General features: G+C 41.5%; 1 protein-coding gene across 2 annotated transcripts in view; it reads right to left on the bottom strand.

Moving 5' to 3' along the window:
- The window catches only part of LOC128638963 (guanylate-binding protein 1-like), a 374647-nt gene that overhangs the window by 187763 nt on the left and 163364 nt on the right, over window positions 1-23520 (bottom strand). For both annotated transcript variants that reach the window (XM_053691105.1, XM_053691106.1), the window contains one exon: window positions 17408-17510. In XM_053691105.1, coding sequence (XP_053547080.1) covers window positions 17408-17510 — 103 coding nt within the window. The remainder of the gene's footprint in view (window positions 1-17407; window positions 17511-23520) is intronic.

The following is a 23520-nucleotide window of genomic DNA, read 5'->3' on the forward strand; positions in this document are numbered from 1 at the left end:
CAAAAGAAAAAAAAATTGTGTTCAGTGTCCCTTTAAGGAACGCACCAGGATCCGTGGAGATGCCATTTGAGGGCCCCCTACTTGCTGGTCCCTCGGCCCAGGTTCTATTTGCCTGACTTCTGCTACTTACTATATAACTATATATATATATATATATATATATATATATATATATATATATATATATATATATATATTATATATATTAAAAACTACCGGGCCCTGGACATGTCCAGCTCAAATTAACCGGGCCTTGAGGTCACTTTGGTTGAGAACCACTGCTCTAAAGTATAGGTCATTACAGGTACTTAAATTTTGGAAGATGCAATTTATAGCCAGTTTTATTAAAGAGATACATCTTCCAAAATTTAAGTACCTGTAATAAACTATACTTTAGAGAACTGAAAGAAGCATGTCTGTATGTCTTATATATTCTTAAACTGACAACCATGTATAGTACACAGAACCACTTGTCATTCATCTATCTATTTAACATGAAAAGTCTGATTATTAAAAAAATCATACCAGACAGAACATCTTAACTTACATGACAAAAGTATTATGACTTTGTGATACACCTATTATACTAAAACAAATCAAAGAGGTTTTCCTTGTGTATTAAACCTATGTAAAGAGATATCTTTGCCAGACCCATCTTGCGTACCACACATGAAGATTTATCTATGTACTTAACCCTTGAAGGTGAATCGCACATAACTTTAAGTATTTTCTATTCATATTTTATCCACTATATTCACATGGGACAATAGATATTGATCTATATATTTACCTTATATATATGAAATTTATTTAGATGATATTGAATTTGAAATGTTAGTATACATTGATGAGATGATCTTATTATACACTTTATCTCATTTTCTGCAAACGAACTAAAGCTCTAACATCTAAATATTTAAATTCTACATATAAAGATTACAAAGGCCTGAATATAAAAAATACGAGACAATTAAGTAAATAGATCCAGACCTCTCCTGATATTTAAACCCTAACCCTAATGGATGAGTGGTTTGTAGGTTAAACATCCAAAGAATTTCCCTTTAATCTAGGGTAAATTTCATATATATATAAGATAAATATATAGATCAATATCTATTGTCCCATGTGAATATAGTGGAATAGAAAATGCTTAAAGTTATGTGCGATTCACCTTCAAGGGTTAAGTACATAGATAAATCTTCATGTGTGGTACGCAAGATGGGTCTGGCAAAGATATCTCTTTACATAGGTTTAATACACAAGGAAAACCTCTTTGATTTGTTTTAGTATAATAGGTGTATCACACAGTCATAATACTTTTGTCATGAACTTTAAGATGTTCTGTCTGGTATGATTTTTTTAATAATCAGACTTTTCATGTTAAATAGATAGATGAATGACAAGTGGTTCTGTGTACTATACATGGTTGTCAGTTTAAGAATATATAAGACATACAGACATGCTTCTTTCAGTTCTCTAAAGTATAGGTCATTACAGGTACTTAAATATTGGAAGATGTATCTCTTCAATAAAACTGGCTATAAATTGCATCGTGAACAGGTGTGGAATCAAGCAGTGACCAAGTGCGCAAGCGCACAAAATGTTTGCTGACTTACCTGTTTTGGCATTTTTTGCTGTGCTTGACCACTTTTAAATTTTGTATGATTTTACACATACTCATAGATATACACATTAGAGGCGCTCAATATTAGTAGGATCAATTAAATAGGAGAATGTAACATTTTTTTTTTTTTTTTAAATATTTTTTATTATATAAATAGGTTATCACAACTCTTGCAAACGTTACAAGTATCGAGTAAACACAAAAATCACAAAAATGGTATCTCGTATTACATTGAAATGACATAGATATTGCATAATATAACCAGGTTTTTACCTCCATTCCTAGAGGATCCAGAGATCAAACTATACCTGAGTGGGAGATGAAATAAGGAGTGAGTAGAAGCGTTTACAGGTTAGGAGAGTCGTTGTCAGTTGGTAGGTTTAAGGTTTTGGCGTCTTTATTTTTTTATTCCGCCTTTTGATCTGCTTTATAAAAGCGGAATTACGCTAGTAGTCGGTTGCTATGTGGATATTGCCTGTATAGGCAGCTGAGCGGATACAAGGGGCCAACAAGGGCCACCGCTCCAAGGGGGTGAAATCAAGATTCAGTCATCTTTGCGCTGTTGCGGGCTGAAGTACCCCATTTGAGGGGGGAGAGGATATTAGATAAGGAGGGGGGGGGGGGGGGGGGGGGGGGAGCTCATTGAGTGGAGGGGGGGGTGGGGGGGGGAGAAGGGTGGACAGACCGCCCTAGACCCGTATCGGGGGCCAGTAACCCTAGGGGGCAGGGAGTCCTAAGATTTAGCTCTGAGGCTCTGCAGGTAAGCTTCCCAGGGTTCCCATATAAGACAAAAAGTTTCCGACTTGCGCCGGATTCTGTAGACAAAGTCTTCCATGGACTTGACATAGTTCAGATATTCCATTACACTCTGCCATTTTGGGGGGTGCACTTTCTTCCAGTTCCTGGCAATTGCCATTTTAACTGAGGTGAGTATATATATAAGAAGGGTTCTCTGGTGCGGAGGCACTTTCTCTAAGCCCAAGTGGAGAAGGGCTATTCCGGGGTCCTTTATCTCTGGAAGACCCATCAAGCAACAAATCTTACTGGTCTTACCCCAGAGCGCCTTTATGTTGGGACAAGTCCACCAGGTGTGTAGTGGGGTGCCAATGCCACCACAGTTTCTCCAACAGGAAGGGGAGTGATTAGGATAGAGGGTCTGCAGTCTGGTTGGGACCAGATGCCACCTGGTGAGCATTTTAAAGTAGAGCTCGTACATCGTGGTGCAATGTAAGGCCGCCTTGGTCTTGGCGATGGCCAATGTCCATTTCTTAGGGGAGTATACCGTTTGTAATTCTGTCTCCCAGGAGAGCATGTGTCTCGTCTTAGGAATTGTGGGGGGAACCAGTAGGCATCAATAGTGTGCCGTGAGGGGTTTATAGGTCAGGAGACCCGTTTTCCATCGAGCTTCCCAAGCCGTAAGAGGCCGTGGGGCATCTCTCAGGAACCCCCAGGCTTTTAGTAGGGATCTTAATCTTAGAAGTTCAAATGCCAATTGCCTCGGGACTTCAAAGTTTGCCACCATCTCGTCTTGTGTTAGTAGCCGATCTTCTGCATAGAAGTCGCCTACTGTCAAAATTCCGATCTGCCGCCACCAGTTCAGTCTCATATTGGGGAGGGTCTGAAGTATGGGGAGTACAGGCTGAATAGGAGAGGGATGGGGGGCGATCTGAGTGTGGTGTCGTAATTTATACCATAGCATTTGGCATCCTCTAACGATTGAGTTAGAGATGGTGTGTACGGTAGCAAGATGCGGGGGGAACCACAGCAAATCAGATAGATCTATATAGGCAGGTAATGATGCCTGTTCCAGATCCCTCCATCTCGTGGGGGGGAGGTCTTGTCCCCAAGCTAAGACATGAGAGATCATTGCCGCCTCGTAGTACATCTTCACGCTTGGCAATCCCAGCCCTCCCAGATCTAGGGGGGACTGTAAGATTGAGGCCGCGACTCTGGGTTTCTTGTTGTTCCAGATATATCTGTTAAAAAGGGTCTGAAAATTTTTCAGAAGTTTATCTGGGACTGGGAGGGGAATACATCGCATAATGTACGTTAGCTTGGGTAGTAGCATCATTTTCAGAGCTGCAATTCTTCCCATCCAGGAGAGTTCGTCATATTTCTTTGCTCTCAGGTGTTTATCGACTGCCTTCAACAAGGTGTGGTAGTTCTCATGGAGGACCGTCTCCTTGTCATGAGACAAGAAGACCCCAAGGAGCCGGATACCTCTAGTAGACCATTTGAAGGAGTATTGCTGTCGCAAAGTTCTCTGTTCTTGAAAATCTAAATGAATCGAGAACGCCTCCGTCTTGGCTACATTTATTTTGTAGTTAGAGAGTACACCGAATCTTTCAATAAGAGCCATCAGCGGTGGGAGTGATGAGGTCGGCTCGGCAATGAAAAGTGTAAGATCATCAGTGAATAATGCCACTTTTTGTACTGAATCATGCAGTAACAGACCCTGGATTTGGGTGTCCTGCCTAATGACTTCCGCTAATGGCTCCATAACCATCGCAAAGAGGAGCGGCGACAGGGGGCATCCCTGCCTCGTTCCATTACGTATGTGTATCTTAGGGGAGCAAAAACCTAGCCCCTTAACCACCGCTGTGGGAAGGGTATATAGGGCCTCAACTGCCCTACAGAATGAGAGCGGGATCCCAAATGTTCTCAGAGTCTCAAACATATATTCCCATCTCACCCTGTCGAAGGCCTTTTCGGCATCCAATGACAGGGTGAGAAGGGGCAGGCCCATGTCGTGTGATTCAGCGAAGATGTTCAGCAGTCTACGGTATTGTCAGAGCCCTGTCTGCCTTGGACAAATCCGACTTGGTCTAGATGGATTATGGAAGGGAGGTGTTTCCCTAGTCTTGTCGCAAGAACTTTAGAATATATCTTGATGTCCACATTTATAAGGGAGATAGGCCTGTAGCTCCCGCATTCCTTGGGGTCCTTCCCTTCTTTAGGGATAGTCATAATAGTAGCCTCCAAGAATTCCCCTAACATCTTGCCTCCTTTAGCCACATCGTTAAACAGTCGGAGTAGAAGAGGAGAAAGAAGAGACACAAAGGTTCTGTAGAAGAGGGTAGAAAAGCCATCCGGACCAGGGGCCTTGTGGGGTTTAATGGACAGGACGGCCGCCTTCACTTCCTCCAAGGTGAATGGTCTATCAAGGTCTGCTGCAGACTCTTCACTTAGCTGTGGTAGACGCAACTTGGTTAAGAATTGCCCCAACTCCCCACCACTCACCGGTGGGTCATTAGAACCACTGTCTAGATCATAAAGGGTAGCATAGTAGTCTGAGAAGGCTTGACCAATCTCCTTAGGAGAGCAGACCATACCACGGCCAGAGTTGATGGCCGGGATCCTACTAGCAACCGCCCTATTACGAAGTTTGCAGGCCAAAAGCCTATCGGCCTTGTTCCCTTTACTATTGTATATTTGTTTTAATTTGAATAGGTTGGTTTGCACTTTTAAAAGCTCTCGTTTGTTGATCTCAGACCTTATTGCCCCCACCTGGGTGGCAAGAGTGGGGTCCGGGGCTTTTTTGTTGGCCTTCTCTAGGAGTCTTAGTTCGGCATATAACTTTGATAAGGGAATCTTATGAGCCGCTTTCCATTGGGCCTTTTTCTTTATGAAATGACCTCTCAAGTACGCTTTGAGGGTGGCCCAGACTATTTCAAGACTCGTATCTCCAGTGTCATTGTGTGCTAAGAAATCTAGGATGATTTCATTTAGAAGTGGAATCTCTGTTTCCGCGAGACACTGGTCTGGAAGCTTCCAGGATGGCCTACCGTCAGGGGACTGTAAGTCTAAGAGTTGGGCATTAACCATATCGTGGTCTGACCACGGACAGGGCCTGATCCTTGATCCAGCAAATTTGTCAAGTGTCCATGAGTCGCAAAGCAGATAATCCAACCGAGAGTATGAATTATGGGGCACCGAGTGGTGTGTGTAGTCTAGTTCGGTCGGAGCTAAACATCTCCAGACATCAAACAGTCCAAATTGATACATTAGCCTACGAAAGGCCATTGAGAGTGAAAGTAGGTTACGGTCGGTTGGGTGGTTTGTGTTTTTTTTCTTGTCTAGCACTGGGTTCCAGACCAAATTCAGATCGCCCCCCACCAAGAGATGTCCTCTCTTGATTGGATCTAGCTTGTTCAAGAATTTTGGAGAAAGGGGATCTGTCCCGAATTCGGGGCATAGATGGATGCCAACGTGTAGGGAGCTCCATTCAGGGCACAAACTAGAATGAGGAACCTACCCTCAGGGTCTCGTTCAATATGATCTATCTTACAACTGACATCACGATGGATCATTATGGCAACCCCTCTTTTTTTTTCGTATAGGAGGCAGTTTCACAGATCGGATATAAAGGGGAACTCCTGGGCTGTTTAGAGCCCCTTTCCCAGTGGGTCTCCTGCAAAAACATTAAGTGTATTTTGTGGGCGAATAGGTAGCGATGCAGGAGACTCCTTTTAGTAGGCGAGTTAAGTCCCTGGGCATTCAGGGTGGCAGCCAAAACGGGAGCCATGTTATGAGCGGGCTCCTCCTGGGTAACAAATGAGGACCTCAATTGCGGGTAAGGGGAAAGGTTTTAGAGGGGGTGGCGCAGGTAAGTGGGGACGGGGGGATATGAGTGGGAAAAGGAGGGAGGCGGGTGTTGGAGCACTTCAGGCCACGAACAGGATGTCTTGAGGTTAAAGCGCTACTAGCGTATGTCGATGTGTATATAAACACTATCACAATGAGTGATCTCACAACTAACAGTTGGAGAGCACAACTATAGATATGTGGGGGGGGGAGAGGCCAGCAGAGATAGCCGAGCCCCAGTCAGTCAATTTTGAAACGTGCAAGAATAGGGAGAGAGAGAGAGAGGGAAAGAGAGAGAAAGAGAAAACCCTTCCCCCCCTCTCTCCCGCCCCCAGTCACTATTGTAATTTTCTCGCTGTAAGCGAGGGTCTGACACTATATTACTGTAATGGGTGCACATAGTTATCTCTGGTATAAGGTTAAGAGAAAAATTGGGGTACGGGAAGTCTAATCTCAGGTCTGCAAGAATGAGGATTGGGGGGGAGAATGGAAGACTCGTGTGTTAGTCTGTACTTATGGGTCTCTGTCCATAATGTCTCCTCAAGGGTGGTTATATGCATACACGGTGCTCCTGTGGGGGAAGGTATTCCAGGCCCCAAATTTCTGCTATTATGGACAGAGGTATTAGGATGAACAGCCCAAATCAATAACAGGAAAAACAACAATAAACAACATCAACATCCTTATAAACAGACAATGTATGATGACCATCGTCAGTTCGCAGGGGGTATGCTTGGGAGGGGTGTCGATCTTGTACCTTGGAGCTAATATCTCATGTGAGTCTGACGGCCACCAAGTTGAGAACTAATCTAATTCCTGATTGATCAAGCACAGGTGGAGGGACTGTTAGTATAAATGGTATGAGATCAACACAGTCAATGGGGCATGTGTTAAGGGTGTGTGTGGATAGCTATAAGTAATGTACTTAACATTAGGGATATTGGTCGCTAGTGGGGATTAAAAAGTGTGCAACTCCTGACGATAGCCATCTGACCTTTGTGGGGTATATATATAAATATCAGTCAGAACAGCAACAACGTGAGGACCTGGTGGTCGCCAGGCTGAGGATTCTGAGCAAATATTGGTTTTTAGACATCTTATATAACTTGAGGAACATACATAAATACCAGTAAAAACATCAACAGAGTAAACAGTAACAACATGGATACAAATAACAGCACATAATGATGACCATCAGCCCAAAAGAACCAATTTAGGGATTATGTAGTTCAGGGAACTCAGGCTGTTATTTAATGGGAGATGAATGCCAAATAGGTGTTCAAGGGGCCCCAACTCCTGCCTATCCCAGTAAGGAGAGAGACAGCTACTTCAATAGTGGTAGTTTAGAGGGGCGAGGGTATTTAGACATGTGTAGTCTTTTTTATTCTAGGTGCTGTGTTACCCAAGGCGGGGGTGTAGAGCTATTTACTGTACACGTTACCTCTTAGTTATTCCTCTTAACTGAAGATTAAGGCAAGCGCAACTCTAGATAGAGCGCACCTAAGCAATGGGGTGAAAAAAAAAAAAAAAAGGGTGAGTGGGGAATCACTTCTCTTACATAGCACTCATTTATCTAGAGGGAGTAGGCAATCTAGAGTGGGAGTGTAGAGCTGTTGTTAATGTACTCTACTACCGTGGGGTATCCCTTTAGTATTGTTAGGGAAGGTGCCTCACTAAGCAGTGGTCATCTAAAAAAGGTGTTGGAACATAGTGAGCTACAGGTTACAACTTCGCTTGACTGGCCTTAACGAGTTAGATAAGTACAATTTACAGATAATTACAGGCACAAGGAGGTAGAGTAAGAAAGGGAGGGGAAAAGAAGGAAGAGAAGAAGAGTAGTTAGAAAAAGAAAAAAAGAAAAGAAAACAAGAAGGAAGTGGAGGGGGGGTGAGGAGAGGAGATAGCCAGAGAACATTAATGTACAAAAGAGAAAACATCCATTATGTCTTAGCAGTCTCACCAATCTTCGTGTACCCTCGGTACACATGAGTCAGTCTCTGTAGTAATAAAGAGTCCCTCAATTGTAAGCCCCCAATTGGGGAGATAACTATATGCACATCAGAGCAATGACCAGGATGGAGTATCTCACGAGGGAGTGTCTCTAGTCTTAGAAATTGAGGTATTCCTCTGGTCACTGCTGGGTCTCTGTGGAAGGGAGCCCCACTCAGGGGCTGATGCTCTCAGGCCTCTACCAGGTACAATTGCTTGGGATGGTATCAGTGGGTCTTGTGGCAGCAGGCTCCATCTTTGAAGTAATTCCCTTGCCTGTTGAGGTGAGGATGCCGCATATTGTTGACCATCTTTATTGATGTATAGCTTGACAGGGAAGCCCCACCTGTATTTAATGCCCTTATCTCTCAAGATTTTAGTGTAGGGTTGGTAATGTCTTCTTATCTGGAGAGTGTGGGGAGAGAGATCTTGGAAGACCTGAATGTCAGCATACTGCTCCGGGAGTGACTTGTCCCCTGCCAGGGCTCTCAGAAGTTTCTCTCGAAAAGTGTAATAATGTAGCCGGGCGACAACATCTCTTGGCTTATCGCCCTCGGCCGTCCTCGGCCTCAGGGCTCTATGGGCTCTATCAAGGAGCATCTCTTTCTCAATCTCCGGACCTAGGACTGCAACAAAAAAGTCTTGGAGGAATTTTTCGAGCTCCTGCGGGGGCACAGATTCAGGGATACCCTTCACCCTAATATTGTTGCGGCGAGTCCTATCCTCAAGGTCTGCAAGTTTGAGCTCGAGGTCAGTGATCTGCTCTGCCAGACTCTGCGAGTAATCTAAGAGATTGCCGTGGTCTACTCTGAGATCTTCCTGCTTGCGTTCCAGCGCATCTGTTCTTTCTCCTATAATATGTCCCTTTTCAGATCAGCATGTCCCTTATCAAACTTCTTGGAGAGGGAGTCGTGATGCGAGGCCAGGAGCGACCTGATAGAGTCCATTAGGTTGTTGTCAGTGTCAGCATCTTGGTGTTGTAGGCGGCCTGTGGCCTGGGAAAGTATTGTTCTGATGCGAGCATCATTAAGGCTGCTTGTGTCTGAGGCATCCTCTTCCGAGCCAGATTGTTGCCTGGATGTGTGTTGGCTAAAGTGGTCCGCCACTGTTCTTTTCGGAGTTTTGTGGGAATTTTGTTTTCTTTTAAAGGATTGTGGCATCTTGTGCTTTTGTAGTTGTAGTGGCATGAGATATAAAAGGTAAATAGTGGGAAAAGTGAAAGACTGGTTTGCACTATAAAGAAATCAGCTTCAGGGCTGACTGGGGCTATGGCATCAATGCATAGAGCTAGCACATTGTTTGCACAGTTCCTGACATCACATAAGTGGGTAGTGCAGGGAAGTATGTCCTGGCTTACACAGGTAGGGCTACCAAAGGATAGCAAAATGAGGGGCTCTAGCCCTATGGGCCTTGTGGTGCTGCAGAAGGGCCTATAGGAATTGAAATGTGCAGGTCTTAGGGCACTTCAGGCAAATTAATACACAGCCCGTTTTATAAGTAGCCTCAGGAGAGGCGGGAGGAGACCAAGAGGGGTAGATGACCGTCCAGGGTGACCCCCCAGGCTGTGTGTGCCTATGCTGGGATTGACTCACCTCCCCTTGTGATGCTCTGAAGCAGATCAGGTCCGGAGGCCTCTACCACAACTGCGCCTGTAGCTGCAGAGTCTCTTATGCCCCGGCAGTCCAGGGATGCAGCAAGGGCGTCTTCTGCAGGACCGGAGGGCTGTGGGTAGATGAGGCAGCAAGCAGCTGGGTAAGTGAGACTCTGACAGCCCTCCAGTGTAGGCCGCGCCGCATCAGAGAAGAAAGGCCCCAACTAAGATGGCGGATCTTCGCGCCCAAAGTAGTTCAGGTGCGCAAGGTCCCGGTGTGTCCGGGCAGCAAGTGGGAGTCTGTGGAACTTGGGCTAAGATGTGCCACTCCCGGGATGGTGGTCAGTGAGGCTGGGCAGGTGATCTAAAGGGAGGACAATCCTCCGGCGGGGCGGCGCGAAGGATATTGCGGCTAAGACTCCGGTCCCAAGTGCAGCCGTCAAACTGATCCTTTGGCTGGTAAGAAAGCAGCAGTCCTCTGCTCTGGAGCGGATCCCCGACCCTCCGGAGCTAGTAGGGAGCACTTCGGTAAGGGAGAGCGGCAGCAAAGACAATTGAGGCACCAGCAGTCCAGAAGTTTTACAAGGGCCTCCAATTTTATATGAGGGGAAAAAGGCTGTTATTGTGGGCTGGAATATGTCCGAATTACCCCCAAGTATAGGCAGAATTACGATTTAATATGCACTTTTAGGGGTCTAAATGAAGGAGCTCTCCTCAAGCACGTCTGTCCCTGTTGGCAGTTAACTCCGCCCCTCGAATGTAACATTTTTAATAAACATTTGCTTTACTCTAGGAAAACTGCAAGGCTCCACAAGCTATGGCCATAAAAACTATCGGTTAGATTTAGAGTTCTGCGGCCAAAGGGGTGCGTTAGCTACGCTAGCTTTTTTTCTCCCGCACCTTTTAAATACCGCTGGTATTTAGAGTTCACAGAAGGGCTGCGTTAGGCTCCAAAAAGGGAGCGTAGAGCATATTTACCGCCACTGCAACTCTCAATACCAGCGTTGCTTACGGACGCGGCCAGCTTCAAAAATGTGCTCGTGCACGATTCCCCCATAGGAAACAATGGGGCTGTTTGAGCTGAAAAAAAACCTAACACCTGCAAAAAAACAGCGTTCAGCTCCTAACGCAGCTACATTGTTTCCTATGGGGAAACACTTCCTAAGTCTGCACCTAACACCCTAACATGTACCCCGAGTCTAAACACCCCTAACCTTACACTTATTAACCCCTAATCTGCCGCCCCCCGCTATCGCTGACCCCTGAATATTATTATTAACCCCTAATCTGCCGCTCCGTACACCGCCGCAACCTACATTATCCCTATGTACCCCTAATCTGCTGCCCCTAACATCGCCGACCACTATGTTATATTTATTAACCCCTAATCTGCCGCCCCCGCTATCGCTGACACCTGCATATTATTATTAACCCCTAATCTGCTGCTCCGTACACCGCCGCAACCTACATTATACCTATGTACCCCTAATCTGCTGCCCCTAACACCGCCGACCCCTATATTATATTTATTAACCCCTAATCTGCCGCCCCCAACGTCGCCTCCACCTACCTACAATAATTTACCCCTAATCTGCCGACCGGATCTCACCGCTACTATAATAAATGTATTAACCCCTAAAGCTAAGTCTAACCCTAACACTAACACCCCCCTAAATTAAATATAATTTTAATCTAACAAAATAAATTAACTCTTATTAAATAAATTATTCCTATTTAAAGCTAAATACTTACCTGTAAAATAAATCCTAATATAGCTACAATATAAATTATAATTATATTGTAGCTATTTTAGGATTAATATTTATTTTACAGGCAACTTTGTAATTATTTTAACCAGGTACAATAGCTATTAAATAGTTAATAACTATTTAATAGTTACCTAGTTAAAATAATTACAAAATTACCTGTAAAATAAATCCTAACCTAAGTTACAATTAAACCTAACACTACACTAGCAATAAATTAATTAAATAAAATACCTACAATTATCTACAATTAAACCTAACACTACACTATCAATAAATAAATTAAATAAAATACCTACAATTATCTACAATTAAACCTAACACTACTCTATCAATAAATACATTAAATATAATACCTACAAATAAATACAATGAAATAAACTAACTAAAGTACAAAAAATAAAAAAGAACTAAGTTACAAAAAATAAAAAAATATTTACAAACATTAGAAAAATATTACAACAATGTTAAACTAATTACACCTACTCTAAGCCCCCTACTAAAATAAGAAAGACCCCCAAAATAAAAAAATGCCCTACCCTATTCTAAAATTAAAATAGAAAAGCTCTTTTACCTTACCAGCCCTGAAAAGGGCCCTTTGCGGGGCATGCCCCAAAGAATTCAGCTCTTTTGCCTGTAAAAAAAAACATACAATACCCCCCCCAACATTACAACCCACCACCCACATACCCCTAATCTAACCCAAACCCCCCTTAAATAAACCTAACACTAAGCTCCTGAAGATCTTCCTACCTTATCTTCACCACGCCGGGTTCACCAATCGATCCAGAAGAGCTCCTCCGATGTCTTGATCCAAGCCCAAGCGGGGGGCTGAAGATGTCCATGATCCGACTGAAGTCTTCATCCAAGCGGGAGCTGAAGAGGTCCATGATCCGGCTGAAGTCTTCTATCAAGCGGCATCTTCAATCTTCTTTCTTCCAGATCCATGTTCATCCCGCCGACGCGGAACATCCATCTTCACCGACGACTTTCCGACGAATGACGGTTCCTTTAAGGGACGTCATCCAAGATGTCGTCCCTCGAATTCCGATTGGCTGATTCTATCAGCCAATCGGAATTAAGGTAGGAAAATTCTGATTCAAGATCAATCCGATTGGCTGATCCGATCAGCCAATCAGATTGAGCTCGCATTCTATTGGCTGTTCCGATCAGCCAATAGAATGCAAGCTCAATCGGATTGGCTTATCGGATCAGCCAATCGGATTGAACTTGAATCTGATTGAACTTGAATCTGATTGGCTGATTCCATCAGCCAATCAGATTTTCCTACCTTAATTCCGATTGGCTGATAGAATCCTATCAGCCAATTGGAATTCGACGGACGCCATCTTGGATGACGTCATTTAAAGGAACCGTCATTCGGCGAGTAGGCGTCGGTAGAAGAGGATGGATCCGCGTCGGCTGGAAGATGATGGCTTCAGAAGAAAGAAGATTGAAGATGTCGCTTCATAGAAGACTTCATCCCGATGATGGACTTCTTCAGCGCCCGCTTGGATCAAGACTTCAGCCCGATGATGGATTTTTTCAGCCGCCGCTTGGATCCAGACTTCAGCCCGAGGATGGACGTCACTCTTCAGCCCCCGCTTGGGCTTGGATGAAGATTTCGGAGGCTCTTCTGGACAGATCGGGACCCGGTGTGGTGAAGACAAGGTAGGGAGATCTTCAGGGGCTTAGTGTTAGGTTTATTTAAGGGGGGTTTGGGTTAGATTAGGGGTATGTGGGTGGTGGGTTGTAATTTTGGGCGGGGGGTATTGTATGTGTTTTTTTTACAGGCAAAAGAGCTGAATTCTTTGGGGCATGCCCCGCAAAGGGCCCTTTTCAGGGCTGGTAAGGTAAAAGAGCTTTGAACTTTTTTAATTTAGAATAGGGTAGGGCATTTTTTTATTTTGGGGGCTTTGTTATTTTATTAGGGGGCTTAGAGTAGGTGTAATTAGTTTAAAATTGTTGTAATATTTTTCTAATGTTTGTAAATATTTTTTTATTTTTTGTAACTTAGTTCTTTTTTATTTTTTGTACTTTAGTTAGTTTATTTAATTGTAGTTATTTGTAGGTATTGTATTTAATTAATTTATTGATAGTGTAGTGTAGTGTTAGGTTTAATTGTAACTTAGGTTAGGATTTATTTTACAGGTAATTTTGTAATTATTTTAACTAGGTAACTATTAAATAGTTATTAACTATTTAATAGCTATTGTACCTGGTTAAAATAATTACAAAGTTGCCTGTAAAATAAATATTAATCCTAAAATAGCTACAATATAATTATAATTTATATTGTAGCCATATTAGGGTTTATTTTACAGGTAAGTATTTAGCTTTAAATAGGAATAATTTATTTAATAAGAGTTAATTTATTTCGTTAGATTTAAATTATATTTAAGTTAGGGGGGTGTTAGAGTTAGAGTTAGACTTAGCTTTAGGGGTTAATACATTTATTATAGTAGCGGTGTGGTCCGGTCAGCAGATTAGGGTTAATTATAGTAGGTAGGTGGAGGCGACGTTGGGGGCGGCAGATTAGGGGTTAATAAATATAATATAGGGGTCGGCTGTGTTAGGGGCAGCAGATTAGGGGTACATAGGGATAATGTAGGTTGCGGCGGTGTACGAAGCGGCAGATTAGGGGTTAAAAAAATATGCAGGTGTCAGCAATAGCGGGGGCGGCAAATTAGGGGTTAATAAATATAATATAGGGGTTGGCGATGTTAGGGGCAGCAGATTAGGGGTACATAGGGATAACGTAGCTGGCGGCGGTGTACGGAGCGGCAGATTAGGGGTTAAAAAATTTTAATAGAGTGGCGGCGATGTGGGGGGACCTCGGTTTAGGGGTACATAGGTAGTTTATGGGTGTTGGTGTACTTTAGAGCACAGTAGTTAAGAGCTTTATAAACCGGCGTTAGCCCAGAAAGCTCTTAACTACTGACTTTTTTCTGCGGCTGGAGTTTTGTCTTTAGATTTCTAACGCTCACTTCAGCCACGACTCTAAATACCGGCGTTAGAAAGATCCCATTGAAAAGATAGGATACGCAAATGGCCTAGGGGGATCTGCGGTATGGAAAAGTCGCGGCTGCAAAGTGAGCGTTAGACCCTTTCCTGACTGACTCTAAATACCAGCGGGCGGTAAAAACCAGCGTTAGGAGCCTCTAACGCTGGTTTTGACGGCTACCGCCCAACTCTAAATCTAGGCCTATGAGATTTTTTTTTAAATGTAATCTTTAGTGTTGCATCAATGGGATAGATAATATTGCCACGGATAAGGTAAATATAGAAAGGCATGCAACAGTGCAGTTTGACATGTAAGACACAACATACAGTATTAACAAAATATGGGTATGTCTGAAGTCAACATTCATCTCTTATGGATCAAGTTTATCAGGAGGTTCCAGACATCTAATACACTGTCAGTCCTTGTAATGCCCCCTTCCTCCCCCCCCCCCTCCCTTTCCTAGCCAGGCTGTCCTGAAGTGTAAAAGTTCCCGTTCAATCTCCTCCCCCACCAATAACGTGTGCATACTAGCAAAGAGAAACTGATTCAGAAGCTTATCTGTAGCTTTAGTGATTTATTATTTAAGCGCCCACAACCAGGGTTATTAAGACAGACAACAGAGGTTGTAGGAAACAGAGGGCAGGTCTGGAGCAGCGTGTTGGCTCTGACAAGAATTCCAAGTAAAAGATCTGATATGATTGCAGTTCCCTTCACAAAAGTCGTTCCGTGTAGCTGCTGGAGTTGAGAGGCAGAGAGCACAGGAGCGTTCTTGCAAGATGTGACAGGGTATGCCAGTGAAATTAATGTTGCGCCCATGGAAATCCCCCTTCCCCTCTTAACATTTTACTACCTGCAGCAGAGCAGCCTCCCTCTGCTCACACTATCCACATCTGATGCGGCACTGCATTTACCGCTATGACTATAGCGCTTTGCAGAGACAGAACGAAATTTTTTACATACAGTTTCTGGGGAATTGTTAGGCAGCAACACTCATCTGTATCAATTGCGCATGCATTAAAATGTACGAGTCGATTGTGAATGGCCACAACTAGACATATACAACTATACACCAAGCGGTGGGCGGAGCTTAACCTCCATTTTTAATTGCAAACGAGCAATAATTATTTAAAATTTTCCTGCACTTCATAGAAGCAGAGACATGAGGGACACGCTTAACAATGTTTAAATGCCATTTAACAGTAATTTAACAAAAAATATACTGGGTGTAGACTGTCCCTTTAAGGCCCATTGGTAGTTTATTGTAGGCTAGGTTTTTTTATTTTGGGTGGGCTTTTTTATTTTGTTAGGGCTATTAGATTAGGTGTAATTATTTTTTATTTTTGATACTTTCGTTTTAGTGTTAGGATTTTTTGAATGTGTAAGTTTAGTTTTATTTAATTGGTAGCTAGTTTAATTTTAGTTTAATAATTATATTAGTTTAATTGTTAGTTTAAACTTATTTTTTTTTATTTTGACAGTTAAGTTTTAATTTAAGATAGTGAAATTGTAATTTTAATATAACGTTAGGGGGGGTGTAAGGTTTAGGGGTTACTAGTTTAATTTAGTTTATTGTGATGTGGGGGGCTTCCGTTTAGGGGTTAATAGTTTAATTTATTATATTTTGTTGTGGGGGCTTTCGGTTTAGGGGTTAATGGTTTTATTATAGTGGCTCCGGTGTAGGGCTTAATAACTTTAGTACAGTGGGGGCGATGTGGGCGGACGGCAGATTACGGGTTAATAATATTTAAATAGTGTTTGTGATGCGGGAGAGCGGCGGTTTAGGGGTTAATAACTTTAGTATAGTGGTGACGATGTCGGGGAGAGGCGAAATAGGGGTTAATTAAAAAATTTGTGGCGGTGATGTCGGGAGCGGCAGATTAGGGGTTAATAAATTTATTATAGTGTTTGCTATGCGGGAGGGCCTCAGTTTAGGCGTTAATAGGTAGATTATGGGTGTTAGTGTACTTTGTAACACTTAAGATATGAGTTTTATGTTACAGCTTTGTAGAGTAACACTCATAACTACTGACTTTAGATGGCGTTACGGATCTTGTCGTTTTAGAGTGTAATGCCATTTTTTTAGCCAGAATGCAAAACTCCTAATACCAGCACTATGGGAATCCCATGAAAAAAACATAATTTTTAAGAGTGCGGTACTGACGTTGCGTTACAGGCTAAAAGGTTTGCGGTACAGCTATACCGACAAGACTTGTAATGGCTGCGTTAGGGAAAATGATATGTTATAGGCCACAATGCTGCTATTTGACTCATAATGCCAAACTTGTAATCTAGCTGAAAGAGGAAAAATGTATATCTATCTCCTAGTCGCTATATTAGACTAGTCAAACAAGAGATATGAAAACTATATTGTATTGGTATATCTCTATTTCTCTGAGAATAATATCTTCTAAGCTATAACATAAGTAGTTTCCACGTGAGAATATATAATTACACACTAGGAAAGTAAAAAAAGAAAGGTAAGCTACATACACGCCCCCTATTGTTATCATTTTATATGTTTATGCTTCAGCAAAATTATGTATTACAGTCCTACAATAACTTTGATGTCCCTCAAAGGATCTGTAAAATTGTTTCAACTTCTCTCTTCAAGCACTTAACTATCTCACACTCACTGCAGTTCCTTCACTCATATATAGACATAGACAGTGTTCTGCTCATAACAGGGATTTATTATTCTTACTCTGTACTGTGCCCTTTCAAGTAGGTTTCTTACGTCACAGCTACAGCTTGTATACAGCTCCTTGCTGATACATAGACCATGCATTATAACAGTTTCATACCCCAATGTTACATTGCTCTCCAGTTCTCATTAGCTGCTGTTTCCTTACCTGCTAATTCCTTTTCTTTTTGTGTTAGGGTTTTATCTGCCTGCATTATGGCTCGTTCAATTGTTGTCTTTTCACTGAGGAAGAGCTGTAGGGTTTCAGATGCCTTTGGATAAAAAGAGCATAGAACAAAAATAAGAACCGGCTCTGGAGTGTTTGTTTTAGACCTTTATACCATAAGTGATAGAAACAATAGTGTATGTGAGCCCTGACAAAATGATCTACAACACTATGCATCTAATGTACCTTGCCCAAAACTTAAAGGGACATAAAACCCAACATTTTTCTTTCATGATTCAGATAGAGATAATGATTTTAAACATATTTCCAATTTACTTTGATTATCTAATTTGCTCAATTATCTTGGTATCCTTGAATGCAGAAGCAACACTACACTACTGGGAGCTAGATGAACGCATTGGATGAGCCAATAACATGAGGCATTTATGTGCAGCCACCAATCAGCAGCTCCTAAGCCTATATAGGTATCATTTTCAACGAAGGATACCAAGAGAACAAAGCAAGTTAGATAACAGAAGTAAATTGAAAAGTTGTTTAAAATCTCATACTCTGGAGGTTCCGGTGGAAGAGGAGTAAAGCAGGTGTAGCTGAGCTCTGCTCTCCAGTCCCATAGCTGCTGGTGGTGGTTAGACACGCCTTACCCCAAACCTTGTGGGGCTGCTCCTGGATAGTCAAATCATCGCTTCTGGAACCACAACAGCAGCAAACCACCCTGCTGTTTTTTGCATAAAATAAAATCATCTTAAAAAACAAGTCATCTTAAAGAAAAGCCTTAAAAATCAGCTTCAATCTATGGGCGTATTACCAGAGCTGGACATTCTAAAAAAAAAAAACCTTTTCGCTTCTGCTCTTAAACAAAAAGAAAAGAAGGGAAAGCCTTTTTCAATTTTCCCGGCGTCTATACCTACTTAGATGAAAAGAAAAGACTGCTCTAACAACCGGATTTAAGCACTTGATATTCCGGGTTTCCCTGCACCCTAGTAGGTCAATACTAGCTCACCCCTCTGGCCTCAATACACCTTGCAACCGGCACCCCGCCTACTGAAGTCCAAAACACACTATACCTGCAGAACTCGACTCCTACAGCACCTGGGGCTCCTATTGCTTCATCTTCCTCCCGCTTGCCTGCCCCCCTCTCCCACCGGTGCTGCGTGAGAGGGTGGGAACACAGGAGTGTGATTGCCCGGAGACCCGAGGAAGCGATTAGATCTGTGGCCTTGCACCAGGAGGACATCCACGGAGGCTGGCCCCCTCCTCTCCCACTGATGTTGCGTGAGAGGAGGCGGGGCTGACTCAGAGCGTTACCAGAGCCGGCCTAGCAGACGGACAAACAGTGAGGTTCCTCCAGACTGCATCCGACTTGAATTGCCCCCAGCAGGAGGTCCCAGCAGACGGCACCTGACGGTCGGTGTGCGGAGGATGAGGAGGTAAGACTGCTGAATTTTAAACTGAAAGCCTGACTGACAGGTAAATTTGGGACACTTTTTCTGGCGAAGCTCTGCACGGCAGGGCAGTCTTGCTGATAATAACTTCTAAGTATGCTGGCCAAGAAAGGCAGGGGATAACAATAAATAAAAAATAAATAAAAAAGCTAAGACCTACAGGGAAAAGGGAAAAAAAGTGAGCCAAGTGGAAAAGGGGAGAAAGAGAAGAAACAAAGGAAATAAATCCAAGGGGCTAAATTCCTTAAAAGACTATATCTCTGCACTACTACCCCCCCCATTATAGAAAAGAAACAGAGGAAGGAGAACGAAATAGAAGGAGGAAAGAGGGGGAACAGAAGAGGGAAGAGATAAGCAAGGAGAGCAAAGGAAATATTGTTTTAAAAAGGAAGGAAGAGAAGAAAACAAACAAACTATCAATCTTAAACAGATTGAGTGCTTCTCATCCTTCTTTCAGTTACTCTCCATGTTTTTTTTTGTTCTTTTTTATGCTTTTTTTCCTGCCTTTTTTTCCAGCAAGGGCTTACACAATATAAACTTTATACTCTAAAATTTCTTAGACTCCCTAAGTGTGCAATTAGGGTCTCTTTTAAATCTTGAAAAGCTTTATAAACTAAGAGGAAGTAGTGGCAATAAAGTATCCATAAGCATTAACGCTAAGGAGCCATTTAGATATTTTGTCACCAAGGTTCAAGAGCAGATAACTGCATAATTTTGAGATACTAAGTTACTTAAAAAGAACTCTTCTTTTTTCTTATTGGGACTATTCGAGAACTCTCTGATTGGAGAAATGATTTAAGTGCTGGCTTAGAAGAAAGTTTGTCTTCAAGATTGGATTTCTTTCTCTTTTTTTTTTCTTTTTCTTTTTTTGTCCTTTAAATGCTCTATAATATGTGAAACAAAAAGGAAGGGTGTAAAAATTTAAAAACCTGTTTTTTGCCTAAATCGGTTACATCTGGCTTGGGTATTACTGTATCAGTGCTGAACAAGGTGCAAAATAACTCTCTAAATTAGGGAATTACTTACCTTTATTAAATCTATAAAACAGAAAGAATAAAAGGGCAGTTTAACTTAGACGCTGTTCTCTATCTCTAGTAGAGAAAATCTATCTTAACCTCTTTAAAAAGTATTGCCCTAAAAAATCTAAACCTAATCTAACTAATATTCATTTCTTGTAAGGAAATAATACCTAGATTTATGTCATATAACATCCTAATTGAAAGAGAACTTTAAAATAATAGAATACTATAATTCTTGTATAAGGCTTGCCTTGTTTTTGTTTTCTTGTTTTTTGTTGTTATTTTCTCTATTCTGAATTTTGATAGAAATCCTTCTTGTGTTATATAAGAACTCTATAACACGACTGGATGCCTAGATCTCTATATCTTTTTCTCTTTGTGAATGATTAGAATTGAACTATTCTAGTAACAGTTATAATAAGGAGCTGACCTAGAGGGTTACAGAACTACAATTGGCCCACTTAAACTGTTCGTATTTTTCAGTTTTTGAAATTAGATAATTGCAACCTAAATAGGCAAATACATAATAGGTGGTTTAGCCTACAGAAACTAATAACTATAAGATACAAATTTACATCTTGAAACCTATCAGAGTATTCTGCTGTGGAATTTATTTGCATAACCTTGTTTAGGATCTGCCATACGCTGGTCTTATTTCTTTATAACAGCACGGAAGCAATTCCATCACTAAACACTTTATAAAGTCACCCCCCTTAACTTTATTAATTTTTTTTTTCTCTCCCTCCCTCACGCAGACATTCCTCACCCTCACCCCCTTCCTCACCTATTCTATTATTTTTGAGTACTATCACTTTGTATGGATAAATTTATTACATCACCTTCCCTTACACTTAAATATAATCCAGGTATGGCAGCTAAACAGAGAGAATGAAAAAATAAAACCCTTACAGATAGCCCAGCAGAAGCCCAGGTAGAAAACACTGCAAAGATTCAAAATACTACATCTACGATAGATACACAAGCCTTAGTTTCTAGCATAATGGAAGCCATAAACCCCAAATTCGGAGTGTTGAAAACTGAGATTAAACAAGATATTCTAACCCTAACAACAGAAATAAAACAATTTTCCAGAAGGTTGCAAGAGGTTGAAAAACGAGTTTCAGACATTGAAGACGTTACAAATCTATATATTCCTAGAACAGAAGCTAATCAGAATGAAATAGTGAAAATCCAGACTAAATTGGAAGATTTGGAAAACAGGTCTAGAAGAAATAATCTTAGGGTTATAGGTTTTCCAGAAACCAGACATAATGAGGATCTATTAAAAATAATGACCCAAACACTACCACAAATACTAAATATACCCCCACCTCAGCAACCTTATGTCATTGAGAGAGTTCACAGATTGGGGAAACCACGATATATCTCGAATGATCTTGTTAAACCAAGACCGATAATAGCGAGGTTCTTGAATTATCAAGATAAAATATCCTTTTTACAGCACTACCGCAAAAAAACAACCACTTTATTATAACAATTCTAAAATTTTACTGTTTCAAGATTTCTCATTTGAAACCTCCACAAAAAGAAGAGAGCTATCCCCAATCTGTGGCAAGATGATAAATGCTGGGTGGCAAGCCACAGTAATATATCCAGCTAGACTTAAACTTATTCTAGAAGGGCAAACCTTTTTCTTCGACTCAGCAAAAGAAGCTGAGGAAAAATTTGCTGAATACAGCCCCAAAAATCACTAAATAAAAATAAATAACATATGTTTTAAACTTTTTTGCCTAATTAAGATGATGCAAGTAGAAATGAATTTAATATTTTCTCTCTATTTCTGCTCTTTAAATGTAAACAAAGCATTTAGGAGGTAGCTCCCCTTTTTTTTTTTTTTTTTTTTTCCTCTCTCCCCCCCCCTCCTCCCTTTCTCCCCTGGGCTCCCTGGCTCCTCCTATTTATAAAATAAGGAACTATGAACCTTAATATTAGATTTACCTCCTGAAATATTGGGGGAATCTCCTCTCCAATAAAACGGAAAACTATTTTAAATCATCTTCGTAAATTAAACACAACTATAGCATTATTACAAGAAACACACCCAAACGCAGAAGAATCAAGTAAATTGAAATCTTCCTGGGTTAGGCTGACCATATTTCCTTGAGACAAAAATGGGACATTGAGATGTCAAAAACGGGACGGGGTTAATATTCTTTATTCATAGGAAAAAAAGTAAGATTTTAACAAAAGTTAACTTTTATGACATGAATATAAACTATTGAGCCAACAATTATCCTTCAGTTACAGAAGAACTCATACAAAAATGTTTAGGTAGACAGAGCTATAACATCTAAATACCAATCCACAGTGTTTTCACAATGTTCCCATTATCTAAATTGGGAATGTGACATGTGTGCATTTTTTAATCACATGCCCTTAACTCAATGTTTCCAAAATTGAAATTATCCTCTATGTTGTCAAGGAAAATTTCCCCGTATTAACTGATTTTAAAAGGTAAAAGTGTAGCCTCTGAACAGGCGTTTGGTTTGAAGATCTGGATTAGTAGCTGTAGATTTTTTTTTTGCTGAGTTGCCCAAAATCATTGTTACATGGTGGAAGAACTGAGAAAAATGTGCAAATAGTTACTTGATAATAACCGTTATTTATAACGTCTGTACAACCAGCACTGCAACAGCATAATAATAAGCATAATTAATGACAATTAAATGGTTTGACAGGCACAGACACTGGTCTTACCTTGGAAGTGCACAATTCTTGCAGAACTTAGACAATTGATCTACTTGATCACTATGTTTGTATGTTCACACTGTGACACAAGAAGATGGCAAGAATTATCTCTCTGGTGATGGTCAGCCGCTAATTCGGATGATGGCAGAGGCAGATGATCATCACATCAGATGATGACAGATCTAGTCCGACTCCTTTCCTTACTAGGCACTAGCTAGTAGTTCTAACTTCCCTCTCATGACCAGTCTCTCTCCTCAGCTCAGTCTGACAGCTCACGACTGAGTACTGACCTGCTGTCACTTGCTTTCAATGATCACGCCCCTAATTTTGAGCACGGGCAGCATAGACACGGTGCTGTGGATCATGTGGGCACGGCCACCCAACCCTAACCCTACAGTTTAAAAAAAAAACTGCCCTCCCCGCGGACGGGGAGTTTAAAAATGTTTAGTAAGTGGTGTGTGTGCTAAAAAATTACACTTGCGCTGGCCGTATGGTCTGATAACCCTCAAAACGGGACAAAATGAATATTATTAACGAAACGACGGGACAGGGGAAAAAACATAAAATAACGGTACTGTCCCTTTCAAAACGGGACGTATGGTCAGCCTATCCTGGGTAGCTGAAGCCATTTTTGCTCCAACTTCCAATAGGAAAAAAGGAGTGGCGATATTATTGGGGAAAAAATTAAATTATGTTAAACTATTAACAATACTTGACCCTGAGAGTAGATTTATAATTTTAAAGATAAAAATAACCGACTCAATCTATACTATATGCAATTTATATGCGCCCAATATAATAGATCAAGAATTCTGGAACTCTCTCCAGGCTCAAATCTTGAAGGTGGCAGAAGGGCACACAATTTTAGCAGGAGATTTTAATATGGCCCCATGGTTCCCTATAGATAGACTGAGACAAAGTCACT

Source organism: Bombina bombina, chromosome 8, assembly GCF_027579735.1.
Source record: "Bombina bombina isolate aBomBom1 chromosome 8, aBomBom1.pri, whole genome shotgun sequence".
NCBI classification, from domain to species: Eukaryota; Metazoa; Chordata; class Amphibia; order Anura; family Bombinatoridae; genus Bombina; species Bombina bombina.